The sequence below is a fragment of the Cynoglossus semilaevis genome, chromosome 11, assembly GCF_000523025.1.
Source record: "Cynoglossus semilaevis isolate Cse_v1.0 chromosome 11, Cse_v1.0, whole genome shotgun sequence".
NCBI lineage: Eukaryota > Metazoa > Chordata > Actinopteri > Pleuronectiformes > Cynoglossidae > Cynoglossus > Cynoglossus semilaevis.
Window position 1 is genome coordinate 5,080,226 of NC_024317.1, and position 14,006 is coordinate 5,094,231.

Here is a 14,006-nt window from a genome sequence, read left to right on the forward strand (position 1 = left end):
AGAAAAACACAAAAGGCCTCAAGCAGAGGTTGTTGTCTGTTTATTTAGTTTCAGATTTATTATAATTTTTGTAGAAAAAAAATCAAACGAGAGACTTGGTCCAAACTGGTGACTGTCCTGTGTGTGTAGGGGGCGCTATTTTGTGTTGTAAACTCACTGTGTGACCAACAAACTCAGGGATACATGAAAAAAACTGTTGCTTTGGTATATGTGCCACTTGTACTTGGGCTCCTTCTATCGGTACAAGGGGGGAATTTCAGTTTCTGAGACTGAAACTTGTAAAATACAATGTCAGGCTGTGTGTGTGTGTGTGGTTTCAAAATTACATTTCAGTGCCAGGGTTTTTGTTAAACGGGCCAATGATTTTATTAGGAATAAATTATTTTCTACAAATTCTGTGTTTACGGAATTAACACACTGAGCTCGTGCTGCTGCATTTTAATTTTGGTCACTGGTTCTAATTTTATTTTAAATATTTTTGTGTGTATGGAAAAGTTTGAGAACAACTACAGAATATATTTGGAATGTAAAATAACATTTATATTTACGATAATAAAGGCCCAGGTTATTCACCCGATTAAACGTTTAAATTTAACTACAGCCAACCATGGTCAGTGTATGTGTGCGTGTGTGTGTGTGTGTGTTCCTAAGAATCAGAGTCTTCCAGATCATAGTAGCGGTTCCTCTTAATCATATCCTCTGCACTGGGCTCCTCTGCATCACTTCCTTCTTTCTCCTCTTCCCAGAAGCCCACATCCTGGGAGGAGCGGTTTTCTTTAGGCTGTGGAGGAGGAGAGGAGGAGGAGGAGGAGGAGGACAAGGGTGCGACGTCTGTGGAGATGTTCCTCACTGCTGCTGAATCCTTTTCTTTGTTGCCTTGCTCGTGGTTTTCTTCCTGCTCCTCTGCTGCGTCTCCACCGGACCTCGCAGGCTTCTTGTTCTCCTCCTGCTGCTCTGCTTTATTTTCTTTGGCCGAGTCATCAGACGGATGTCTCTCCTCAAATGAAGCTCTCCAATCCAGGAGGGACTTGAGTGGGCGACGGCGCTCCCTTGGCCCCAGAGTCGGCGCAGGTGCGGGTTTGACCGCGATAGTGAAAGGCCGACTGCGCTCCTTCAGAGAGGAGCTCCTCCTCAGGCTCTTCAGTTCAGCCCGCTCCAAGCTCTGGAAGGACGACAGCGCCTCATCATCTGGTGGCCACTTTGCTCGGCCGGGTCGGATTGAGGGCATGTCCTCTGCCAGTGGACTGAGTGGTCCTGGTCCAGACTGACCTTCACCGGCCGGCGGAGGCCAGGCGATCCTCAGCTTGCGGGTCTCTGCCGGTTTCTCGGTGGAGCTGGACGGTGTCTGAGCACGCGTCTCCAGCAGGGCCCTCACGTCTGTGACCTTCAGCTGTGAGGACGTTTCCACAGCGGGGGCGGCCTGTGGGTCTGACCCACCCTCAGTTGGACACGTGGCCCGTTCTGGCTGCTCTGGTTCTTTGGTCTTCACTGGTTCCTCACCGTATTCTTCTCCCTCCACTCGAGGTTCCCACAATTCCTTGTGAGGGCGGTGGCCGAAGCCCTCGTCATAGTTTCCTTTGGTTTTGAACAGCTGATTGTAGTGGGGTTTGCAGTAGATGTTTCCGTGAAGAGAGGAAAAATTCCCGAGACTAAAAAAAGGAAGAAAATGTTCTTGTTATTTTGATCTTTGAAACATTTTATCAAACCATCGACAAATGAAAACAAAATCTGAATTAGTAAACACTAGGAATGGGCCGACACTACAGTGACTCTCCACTGATGACTCCATCTTTATCCACTGTCACCTGGTGTACCAGTGCCCCAACCAATCAGCTTGGACTGACCTCAGCTTCATGCTGCAGTAACCAACCAATCAGCTTGGACTCTGCAGTCGGACTGACCTCAGCTTCATGCTGCAGTAATCACATTTGAAGCAGCTTTTGTGGTAGACGTGCTGCTGAGCCACCAGTTTCTCCAGAGGATACACCGTCTTCGAACAGGCGAAGCACGTCTCCCGCACTGGTGGGCTGAACTTCTACACACACACACACACACACACACGCACGATGACAGTCATCAATAATCCCAGGAGGGTTGAACTACAGTCATACTGATGATGGCTGTTGTGAGGAGTGACTCACCTTGGTTGTCTTTAAAGGTTCACTGGTCTCACCTGAAGTAAACACACAACACACACCCAACACATACATATATATTAGTTAGTCAGTCAAATATAATGGTTCACTGGTCTCACCTGGAGTAAACACACAACATATATATGTATATATTAGTTAGTCAGTCAAATATAAACATTACATAAAGCAAGCTGTCGACACGCACTAGACAAATTTGACGAGAATTTTTTTTTTTTAACTATCAACGTGATGATAGATTTGATAGATTTATTTAATTAATGTCAACCTCATTAAGAGTCTCTTTAACACCTCGTCCAGTGTAGTACAGTACAGAGTCCATGTGTAAATATTGTCCACTGAGACTCACCATTGCATTCAGGTGATTTTGGAGCCGGCGTCTCGGCGGCCACGCCCTGAAAACACACATTAGAACAAACCCTTTTGTGAACTCCATAATGAACCACAGTCTATTTGAACTGTGTGTGTCGAGACGGAAGGAAGAGATTAAACAGCGGCAAAACGGGAGGACAATGTCGTGACCTTCACGTCTGACGTGTGACCTTCACTATGTTCACTTTAGTCAAAGATCTGCAGATTAAATCTCTCTCCTCAAGGAGGAGTTTATTACCAACCATTGTCACAAAGTCCAGCTTTAAACTTTAAGATCGATCTTTTTTACGTAACGTTCCAGATCAACTCTAAACGTCTTCTCGTGTTCTTTGTGCTCACGGTTTGTGCAGGGCCATGTTTGGAAACAGCTGCCTGGTACTTCGCCATCTTCTCCCTCAGAGACGTCGACTCTAACACTCGGTCAGAAACAGTCGGGCCTGGAGCAGAGGAGAAACGGTGTTAAAGAAAAATGACATTATCAAAGGATATTTCAGTGAAGGTTTATTTTCGTCTCTTTACCGCTTCGATGATCCGTGTCGTCCGATGACGAACTTCGTAGTGTGGTCCTGCCGATCTGTGACATCACAGTTATAGAGCTGGGGTTAATGACATCTATCTACTGAGTCACATGAGACACATTATGAACATTATCATATTCTTAAACAAAAACGGACAAAGAAAAACTATAGTTTTTTTTTCAGCCACAGTCATGGGAAACATCACTGTTTCATCACATTTGAGCACAAAAACAACTGCACATCTGTGTGTGTGTGTACCACCATGTCACCAATACTAATGGGTAAACCAGACAGCTTCTCTCCACAGTTACCCTGTACACACACACACACACACATGTGGATGGAAAGTGTTTTTAGCCAATTAAAACAGCCCATTTCTTTCAGGCAGCTTCTCTCCTGTTGAGCCTCCGTCGTTCCTGGCGTGTGTGTGTGTTAGAACGCTCCCCGTCTGGTCAGTAAAGTTTTTACACCTTATTTTGCTTTCATTTGCTGTTTTTTTTAACTATGGTGCTGACTTAATGGTATTTATGCTACAGCTGAGAGCCGGTCCAAAAATGAAGGTATGACTTCTGCAAGTACAGATCCACACGATATGAAAAACACACACACACACACACACACTTGGGCTGATACTCTGGAGATAATGGACGGTGTGATAAAGACTGTCACTTTGGTGAAATGATCCTCTGAAGAATGAAAGAGCCCTAGGTCAGGAATGTCCCAACATTCCTGTGTTGTGGAAGGTGAAACGTGGAATGTTGGTTGTTTTCAGGCCAGAGACGAAGAGAAAGAAAAGGACAAAGACGGAGGGAGAGAGACGGGGGGAGGGAGGGTAAACTAAAATTCTCAAAGCTGACCTTGCTGTACGTATGTCTGTGGAGTCGATGAGAGCACCTGAGATTTGTCCCCAGTGGGACACAGATTTAATCACTCCGACTGTGATGTGTGAACCGTTGAATTCATTCAAACTGACTGATGCCAGTCATGGTGTCATACAGTTCCACATCGACAGGGAAGCTGATGAGCTGCTGTGATGCAAATGAGATTGGCTGGTAGCGTCATGTGGAGGCGCTGTGCTCTGATATTTCCCACTGATGTGAACGCACGGAACTTTTAAACTACTTTGCATTTATTCAAAATGCAGGGAGAAGTAGTGAAGACTCAATTTTCCATTTTTTCCCCCCAAGATGGAAATACTGTTCATTCATTTTCCAGGTTTTACAGAATGCATGAGAACCCAGTATTCCCCTAATGGTTGTAAATGGATCAAAGGAGTTCTGTGGTGATTTTTTTTTCATCAACAACGATGCTTCTTCCTCTTTGATATTTTCCTCTCATATTTACTTTCTTTTTAAAGTGATTGGAGGGGAAATATTAACCAGCAAAACAGAGTAGAACCAGCCGTTGGCAGAAACACAACCCAAGTATGAGGAGTGGCCGGTGAAGAACAACCAGGGTTAGCTTAGCTTTCCCAAAAAAATTCAATCAAATCAAGGCCCAGCCTGTATTTCTGTGAGAGCAAAGATACAGATCTGTACAGACAGTTGCAGAGATCAGGTGTGTGAATAGAGCATTAAGCATGAATTTACATATGTAAAATGTTGTACCACATATTTTCTATGAAAGGAGCACTTGTTGTTTAAACACTGTCAAATTTTTTACCTTGCCCGTGGCGTCCTCTCCCTTTTCAAACCTCATCTTCAGGTTGGTCAGTGGCACTCGAGGTTTTTCATAAAAGGCACGGGGGCTGGTTGGAACTTGGTCTTCCAGCATTTCGGGTTTTTGTCTGTGTGTCGCCTCAATCCTGTTCATCGCTCTCTCTTCGTCAGGGGTGGGTTCTTCAGGAGCAGCTGAGAACGTCTGGGCACGGACCACAGCAGTTGGGCCTCCTTGAGCTGTCTTCAGACCCGGGTTCTTCACCGAAGCCGTGCTCTCACCGATGGAGGGAAGTCTGGTGAGGACTGGGGGTCTACTGCGGAAGCTGGGTTGCCTTTCAAGTGGAGCAGAAGAAGAATTGCTGTCATCAGGCTTCTGTGCTTGCTCCCAGCGTTTCTTCAGAGCGCTCAGGTTGCCAGACCGCAGGGATGATGTTGCACCGTCCAAAGCCTGGGGAGAAAAAACAACTTGAGCTGTGAGCTTCCAAACATTTTTTATATAATCCAATTATATAATATGTTAAATAAAAGATATAAGGTCAATTTTAACCTCCCAGAAATGCATTCAATGGTGCAGTACCGATGCTAGCCTACAGGGGCTGCAGTAGTTATTGCCCAAGCAAATAAACTCTCAAAAAAAAAAATCTACATATACAAAAACTATTTGTGAACTTGTGACTTAAAAAGTTGGAGGTACATCATTGTTCCAAGCTTTAGGAATTTTTTTTTTTTTTTTTAGTAATAACCAACAATTCCATACTGGAACGACAGAATCTTCCAGTGGCTTAGAGTCTGGCTTTAGCTGTTGAGGCCAGCCAAGAATGCCTGTCTCTGGTTTGGGAGGAAGATCGTGTCCATAAACCTCAGAGTGTAAAAAAAAAAAAAAAAACCCTCCTGCCAAAACTGGTGTAGTCTGATGAAAAATGTGAGGAAGATTTCAACATAAGCCCCTATAAAAGTATCAGAAAGAACAGAAGCTTAAAATTCCATATTCAGCAAAGAGTGGACTAAAGCAAATGGCAGAATCTGCACAAATCTCCACTGACAGATGAGCCGAACAGCTGTTCAGAGTTGGTCCAGGAAATAGATGTTTTGCTGCCGCTGCTGATTGCAGCAACAGGCTGAAGACAGCAGATTGCAGGGCTGAGCATGCAGACGCATTTTTTTCAGCCACATTCTTTTCCACAGGTCAACGTCACCTTCACCCCAAAAAACCTACTGTTTTCATGATGATCCATGAAGAGCAGTAAACAACACAGAAACAGGAGGCTGCAGTGCTGCTGTTGGACCTGCACTTACTTCCCTAACTCTAAAAAGAGGAATGACATTTTACAAAAAAAAAAAGAGGATCTTTGTATTCATATAATACAATCATATAATCATATAATAATCATATAATAAATCATAGATTTCGAAAATAAATCTGTGCAACACCCCCTCCTGCTGTAACTGTGAAAAAAAACAAAAACGACTATTCTAAATTTGACTAAATGTAACTTTAGTCTAACAAACACATTTTCAAACAAACAGACAGAAAGACGGAGAGAAACAACAAAACAAACTGGACTGAAAAACAAAGTGAACAACAGGAGGCACAATTAGTGTCTTTGTGAGGCAAGTCCAGTGACGACAGACAAGGACAGGGATGAATTTTAAGCAATGACAAAGAAATTCTGTGAGAATATAATTTAAAAGAAAAAAAATATATATATAAAGCGTTACCACAACTGGAAAGCAGTGAAGGTGAGAGTTGTTCTCCACAGGTCTGAGAGCTCAGAGGAGAGAAACTAGTCAAGTTCTACTTGTAAGAGTCAGCCGAGCCCCCAGGAAAGTGAATGAGAGAAAGAGAGAGAGAGAGAGAGAGAGAGTCAAAGGGGAAACCAGAGCAGGAAATGACACATTCAGGGAAAAATTAACTCTTTGTCTGCTGTTGGGATTGTGACACTTTCCCCCCCTCTCTCAGTACGACAATTCCAATTTTCGGAGAAGTTTGTTGACTTTGTATAAATGCATTTACATTGTTGTCTGCAGCTCAGTCAAACCTGAGACAGATGCACACGGCCGTGTTCCATCCTTATTTTTTAAATTAATCATTTTTATAATGGAATATGGTGGAATATCTGTACATTTTTGTTTCATATTAAAAAAAAAACTTGAGCCACTCCACATCTGTCTGACTCTACTGTAACAAATGAGATATATGTGATGTAAACAGACCTGGATGCAAAATAGATTTTTCAACTTTAACAAGGGATTTAGTGTATACACTACAAACAGATTTTTGTTAAGATAACCTTAAAGGAATTATAATAATTTCATTGCCAAACCTGTTTGTTGATGGTCACAGGGACGACTAACTAACAAACTGGTTCTGCCCTCTTTCTGAGGAACTTCTGTTCAGTTCAGATCTGTAACAGTCTAATGCTGAAGACGTCAAAAAAGACGGAAACAAAGTCTTATCTGTGCTGAACCTGACCACTCCCAGCACCAGTGTCAGCCCACGTGGTGTGTAGGTGAGTGTTAACGTGACACACGTCTGTTTTGCTTTCATGAAAAGAAATGAAAACAACAACAGAGTAAAAGGTTGTGTGGCCATGTTGCTGCTTTTAGCAGTTAGGAAAACTCATCAAAACCAAGCTGACTTTGGACGGATACACATTTCAAATTTAGAAGTCACAGCTGTAAAATTACCATCTCAAAACTACTGGGCTAAATTCAGGGAAATATAATGTTTGTTTTTTTTTAAACACAAATACTTACTCCTTTTTTCTTCTCTGCACTCGACTCCTCAGCAGCTCTTTGGTACCTGGGACACAAGGAGACAACACTGACCTCTAGTGACTGAAAACTATAAGGACAACTTCTCCAATTAATTTATTTTTATCAAAGTTAAAGTTATTTTTATTTATTTGAAATTTGTATTTTTTTATCTCGTTAAATGATAAACAAACAACAAATCCATCAAATACAGTTCAACTTTATGAATGTTAATAACGTCTCCTACACAACGCAATCCAGAGTATAATTTTGTATATATAAGTTTGAAAGGAGAGAACACAACTTAAGAATGTTAGTAGCAATTTTTTTAACAAAGTGAATTTGTTCCTGAAGAGAAATGAGACGAGTTCAACAACAAAGCTGTAATACAGTGTAGCAGATCGGCTGCTTTGGTTGACCGGCTGCTTAAGAGCATAAATAATTACTGAAGGTATTCCAGGAATTCTGGGGTTTTTTTTCTGCGAGAACTGTCTTTGACATGTTTTAAACTGCTGCCCACTTTATATCGAAACAATTGTCTAATGTCCTTGATCTGTTGATATGGAACACGCTGACTATGTTTGCATGAATTTGCTTTACTAAAATGATTGAGTATTTAGATTTGTACTGCAAAAGCTAGTAGCTTCAATCCTCTCACACTGTTGCACTTGTCAACAGGCAGTACACGAGAGTTACACAAAGATTATACAGGTAAGACGGGAGGTTCCTCAACAGAGAGGATCAAGATAAAAAAGAGCATCAATCAAAGGCTCAGTCTTGGCAAACAAAGGTGTGGTCCTGACTAGCTGCAAATTACTGCAAAGACAGTTAATAATCTGAAACAGTCAGATGAAGGATTCACCAGGTCGGCAGCAACTGAGGGGGCCGGAGAAGACCTGCCCTCGCTGCTTTAAAAAAAAAAAAAAAATCATAGAGGATGATTTACTTGCAAAGTTAGCAGAAACTCCAACGCCGTCCTACTAACTGTCACCTAAAACAGAGCAGTGCTGCTTTAAATGTGTTCACTGAGACACACAACAGTCTTCATGCAAAACTGACACAGTTCTGTAGTGGTTTCCAAATGATAAGAAAATGCAGTTGAAAGAAAGGGAAATGTGATCAAAGGTTAAGGTGCCTCGGTCCAAACCTGGCAGCAGTGACTTTAACGCTGTAAAAAGGTTTGATAGCGAGACCGATGATAACAGTGAAATCTAAACCACTTTTCTCTCATTGTGACGCAGTTGTACTGTGTTTGTCACTAATACCAGTCACTACAGTCTTACTCACTTGGAGAAACGCTCAGCGATGGCAGTGTTTTTTCCTCGAGTGCTAACCAACGACAGCTCCTTGGCGGTGATACGCAGAGACTGCGTCGCCCATCCGCGACGATTGAATGGACCACTCTCCATCGTTGCCGGCAGAGTACCTGAAACACAGACACAGTCATGGTAATAATGGGTTTATGACACCTGTTGTTACAACTACAGATCAAAATGGTTTTCTTTTTATTCTTTTCTCAGACGAAACGTTCAGCACCAGAGAACTTCTGTCGTGACCTCCACTGTTATGGAGCCCATTCTTGGCCTTTAGTCTCACTTCCTCTGCACCAGCTGGTGAGTTAAAATCTACTGTAGATCTAACTGTATTCAGTTTGTAGATAATTTTTTTTAAACACCTAACACCATAATAAATACAGAAAACATGCTAGTCACACCTAATAAAAAATACAGAAAACATGCTAGTCATCAATTTGCATTCATGAAATATTTTATTAATCTATTCATGTAAAGATAATAAATAAACAATCTTTTCATGGCTATCATGTCACTCTGTTGGTCACCTGGGTTAGTTTGGTTGGAACTGGGGAGGATAGATGGGCATAACCCATAAAGCAGGAGGCAGCAGAGAGTTGGGGCGGATAGATGGGCATAACCCATAAAGCAAGAGGCAGCAGTGAGACTGTTTTTTTTAAAATAATGATTTAAAATGTTAATTTCAGTGTTTTTTTTTTAATAATGATTTAAAATGTTAATTTATAAAAGCGCATGAAACAAACAATAGATTTACATTGACACGTGCAGAACAGAATTTGAAAGCATGATCATTTCTTACATGGTCTACGAGTGAATAAAAATGAAGAAAAAAAAATATCAAGAAATGAGAATGAGAAAAATCTAATTTCTTACAGTATATACTGCACACACTGCAGCTGGACAGATATCACTTGGATAGATCTATAGATCTAGATACTAACACGGAGTACAGCAGGTTGATCTTTTGATCATATCTTGATACATTTGAATTCAAATTTTGTATCCAACATGTGAGCTTTTTTTAAAAACAAAATTCCCCACAACATACTGTATGTGTCCCTGGGCCCTGACTGTGAACGACAACAAGGACCACCCTGATGACACACTGACGTGTGGCGACGACAGACAATAATTACACTGACAAGAGGCCTCGTTTCACGAGATAAACAAGACTAACCATCACTCTTAGCTCAGTGCTGGAGACCAGGTCTGCGCAGGAACAGTACTGAACATGTCTGATGCTGTCTAAGATCACTGATTTACAAGTTTACAACAAGCCCTGGGGTTTATCTATTGTCACCGTCCCACTGCCCGACAGCCTGCGATAGCGTACGTGAGCTCATTCGGTTGTACGTGCCAACAGCGAGTCAACGTGCTGCGACTTGTGCGGCAGTTTGTGCTGCTTGACTGCAAGATGGAAAGACACTCAGCAAAACAATAAGCTGAGAGCGTGAGCACATTTTCAACATGAGAAGATAAGTTGTCGAGGGAAAGATTCACAGACAGCTGGAGAGTCCTGTTACATTCTCGGTTTCCTTGACTCTGACTTTTTCACACGACAAAGTAATTTGGGTATAAACGTGGTGCAGAAAACAATGTCAGGTCAATATTTCTGCTCGAGATCATAAAGTCACACACATTTACTGTGGTCCTCTGTGCTTTTGCACTCACTCAGGTGCACGTGATTACATCACCACTGAAACAGAACGATACTGGTGGCAAAAAGAACAAGGACTTTGGACTGAAGTCAATTTCAACATAACCCACACTTTATTTAGTGAAACTAATCAAATACAACTGTGGCCATGACTTTATTTCATGCAGACATATATATATATATATATCATTAACTAATTTTGACTACAACATTTTTACTTTATAGTGTCTGAAACACTGAGTTTTAGGGCTGGGAAATACAGGCGGAAAATCATATTGTGATATTTTTTCGCCGAATAGCGAAGATTTACAGAAATTAACAACATCGATAGAAGCGATATTCTCCGTTGTTATAGCTCATTTGTCTTTATTATAGAACAACATCGATATCCTCCCTTGTTATAGCTCATTTGTCTTTATTATAAATATCAAGATATCGCCCAGCCAATGCAGTACTTTATGACTGATGACTTTACTGATTGGTAAAAATTTACCCAGCAGGTGTCATAAACACCAACAAAGACCAACAACTCCAGCTGGGTAACTGTGGCCCTCTGGACATGGACTACAGTTGGTCCAGCTCCCTCAGGTGTGTATTCCTAGCCCACCTCTCACCGTGGAGAAGATGAGATTATGTTTAAAAAAAAAAAAAAAAAAAAAACAGTAAGGAACATGGAAACGTTTCCTTAAACAAGAACACTGATTCACATTGATATGAAGTTGTTGAAGTGCTTTTACTGGGTTTCTGGGCATTGAATACCTCGGGGTTATTCACTGTCACTACAGGTTTCAAAGCCTGAAAGGCAAGTTAGTTCACCTTGCAAATTAAACAGTTGCCTACTGTGTTACCACGGACTAAGCACAAAAACAAAGTAACTGATGGACAATGAAACCATACCTTGATAATTAGCTCTGGATCCACCTTGTTTGTCCAGTCACTCCATGTTCACAGGAACAGAGCCTAAACCAGAAAGTTGTGCGTCATCACAATCTGTGGTCACATGCAAAGAGCTGACTCGGCTGCATGTCTGTTAATGGTCCTCAAGTCATATCTGCACGCACATGAAAGGACCGCTGTCCTGGTTTACCAACAAGACTAATAAAAATCACCAACAAAACTTGAAATCTTGTCACGATGTGCAGCATTAACGTAGTTAATTCAAATTTTGGAACAGGGCGGAGCCAATGGCGTGACTTACTTGTGTGTGACTACAATTCAAAGGCCTATAATTCCTGCTTCCTCCTGGTTTAAAGGACTAAGATTAAGTTAAGATCACTGTATTTGTTGTTAATGTATTGTTCTGGAGGCAAATACTATCTGGTTTAACAACAACCTCCCGCACCCCCTCCTCAAATCCCTCTGCCCAGTCCACACCACTCCAAATGATTATTTGAATTTGCCTATTTACTGTTTGTCAATGTTAAGAAGATTCCACAAAGCACTGCTATATTTTAAAGGTGTGTGTAAATTGCAAAACAGTTATTATACGGGTCACTAATATGTTGTTAACCTGCAGTAAACACAGTAGTGTGTGGTAATTAAATGTCATTTTACATAGTATTAATCCTTAAATGAAAGCTTTTACGATGTGACAATATTCAAACTTCCATCTGGCTTTGTCCACTTTGCAGGATATGAAAACCCCAGACAGCTACAGACTGACCTTTGACCTTAACTTTCAGTCAAGTTAGCCCTGACGACAAATGATGTTACCAAAACACGAATGGAAACGGAATGACTCATGATTAGGAGGAGTTGTCTGCATAACACACCCCTGACTTAGGACACAAGCGTCATTAAGAACAAGAGTTCAAACTGGTTTGAGGGAAATATTCAAAGCAATGGTGTCAAAGAGACAAATCTAATCAAAGACCAATGCTCAACTTTGTGAGGCTTATCATACAAACTCAACGTCTTGACCTTAATTACTCTAGGCTAGCTTTGATCAAAACAGGTTGCTATGGAAAAGTCTGCAAATAAAACATTGATCATAACTGTATTGTGGAGGAAGTATGTCACGTGTAAAAGGTTATGCAATAAGTGAAGGACTGTTGTGGACCAGCATACGCTGATACATTACATTAACGTTTTAATACATATCAATTTCAATCTAAAGCCGACACCAATGGCAAAAACATTAACTATTATAAAATCACAATGAACAAAAAACTATAATATATTATTTAAAAGCATTAAACCAGGTCGAGGCATTGTAAAGTAGTAACGTAAATGTAATATTTTTTACATAACTAAGCAGTAAAGACAAAGATGTAGCATGTAATATTTTTTAACTAAGCAGTAAAGACAAAGATGTAGAGCTGCAGAAGACATAATGTGAAGCATTTTGCTCCAAATATGCAGTGTTTTTAACTTTATCTCTCAGACTGTTTCCTTCCCTGGTTCAAATATTTCTCTGTCTGATTTCTGCTTTCTCTTTTTCTTTTGGGAGAGAAAATAGAGCGAGTGCACATATTGATCCCGGTCCAACACAAATTGCAAGTTGTGTCAAGGAAGTGGTTTGCTGACTATTGGTCAGAAAACTTTTTCAAAAGTTTCCACCCAAACTTTATCTTCACAGACTTCACAAAGTGCTGGAGAATTATATTTTAAAAACATTCAGAGTGTGAAATGGCTCCTGCCTTGAACATATATTTACCAACCTCTAAAAATCTGCAGTGTTGAATGAGACAGTGTAAAAAGGAGCAACTGTCTGAAGCCAAAGAATGAGGAGTGAGGTCATGAAACAAAGACTCATATAGTATCTGAGCTTAAGTCGAGCTGCCCTGTCGAGGGCCCAGCGTGTTATTTAAAGAACTTTAATTACAGGTGTATAACACTCTGCGAGGCTGCTTGAACGCGTCTGCTTCAAAATACAGTGTGACATATTTTTGGTTTTTTAAATCACTAATTTGTTTGCGTTAACTCGCAGTCCTGAAAGATGCCCTCGGTCCCTGAGAGAGAATTTAGCTGCATTTACTTTTCCGTCGATATTTCTGCCTCGGGACGTCGAGTTAAAAACTATGAGTTTACACCACCATATTGTCCCACGGTATCAAAAAATAACTTCTCTATCTTGATTTTTTATTCCCAGATACATCTGCCTGGAATACTTCTCTCCACGCCCTTGCCGTAGTCTTGTCTTACCTGTGCGGACTTCCGTTGACTCACTCTCTGAGTGAAACCGTCAGACACCTGACACTCTCCGCAGTCGCTGCGTCACCGCCCGCCGGTGTGTCTGTAGGTCTGGAGCAGCAGAGGCGGGATGTGAACCGAGAGGTGTCGCCCGAGTGAAAGAGCTGAACCATGTGATTGCATGGACCAATAGCCTTAGGGCTTTTTCATCCACCTGTACCTGGAAGTGTGCGGACTCCGTGGGCGTACCGCCCGGCCACATTCCTGATGCTAACACGGGGTTTTTTCCTCCCTTTTCATTGAGTTCAAGAAAACTTGTCAAAGGAGGTTGAAGCCAATCCTATTTGTACCAAGTGAAGGATGGAAGTGACACAAAAGCTAAAAGATCATGAGATATTTTTTGAGACATTTTCCCATTTACTTTAAGATATTGATTATTATGTAACAAC

The 14,006-nt window shown here is 41.4% G+C and overlaps 1 protein-coding gene across 3 annotated transcripts; it reads right to left on the reverse strand.

The window, feature by feature from the left end:
* Nucleotides 1-23: 23 nt before the first annotated feature.
* On the reverse strand, nucleotides 24-13,722 carry LOC103386056 (LIM domain and actin-binding protein 1-like). 3 transcript variants are annotated; one of them, XM_025060190.1, is made up of 12 exons: nucleotides 13,570-13,696; nucleotides 11,323-11,385; nucleotides 8,743-8,881; nucleotides 7,459-7,504; nucleotides 4,706-5,149; nucleotides 3,045-3,099; nucleotides 2,865-2,962; nucleotides 2,503-2,548; nucleotides 2,238-2,254; nucleotides 2,142-2,156; nucleotides 1,902-2,035; nucleotides 24-1,649 (listed from the first exon to the last, which is right to left on the reverse strand). In XM_025060190.1, exons 3-12 carry the CDS (start codon nucleotides 8,862-8,864, stop codon nucleotides 647-649), a joined length of 1,980 nt encoding a protein of 659 aa, XP_024915958.1. In that variant the 5' UTR covers nucleotides 8,865-8,881; nucleotides 11,323-11,385; nucleotides 13,570-13,696; the 3' UTR covers nucleotides 24-646. The 3 variants fall into 3 exon arrangements, with proteins under 3 accessions (XP_024915958.1, XP_008318363.1, XP_008318362.1); XM_008320141.3 differs by lacking the exon at nucleotides 2,238-2,254 and having other exon boundaries at nucleotides 2,142-2,173; nucleotides 13,570-13,694; XM_008320140.3 differs by lacking the exons at nucleotides 2,238-2,254; nucleotides 11,323-11,385 and having other exon boundaries at nucleotides 2,142-2,173; nucleotides 13,570-13,722.
* Nucleotides 13,723-14,006: the final 284 nt, after the last annotated feature.

Excerpts from the sequence above, each read along its gene's own strand:
- LOC103386056 (XM_008320140.3), bottom strand. The coding sequence starts at position 8,864 with ATGGAGAGTGGTCCATTCAATCGTCGCGGATGGGCGACGCAGTCTCTG. Across the intron at positions 2,549-2,864 it reads AACATGGCCCTGCACAAACC|GGCGTGGCCGCCGAGACGCC; the intron begins GTGAGCACAAAG and ends GTGTGTTTTCAG. Across the intron at positions 1,650-1,901 it reads TACTGCAGCATGAAGCTGAG|TCTCGGGAATTTTTCCTCTC; the intron begins GTCAGTCCGACT and ends TCCTTTTTTTAG.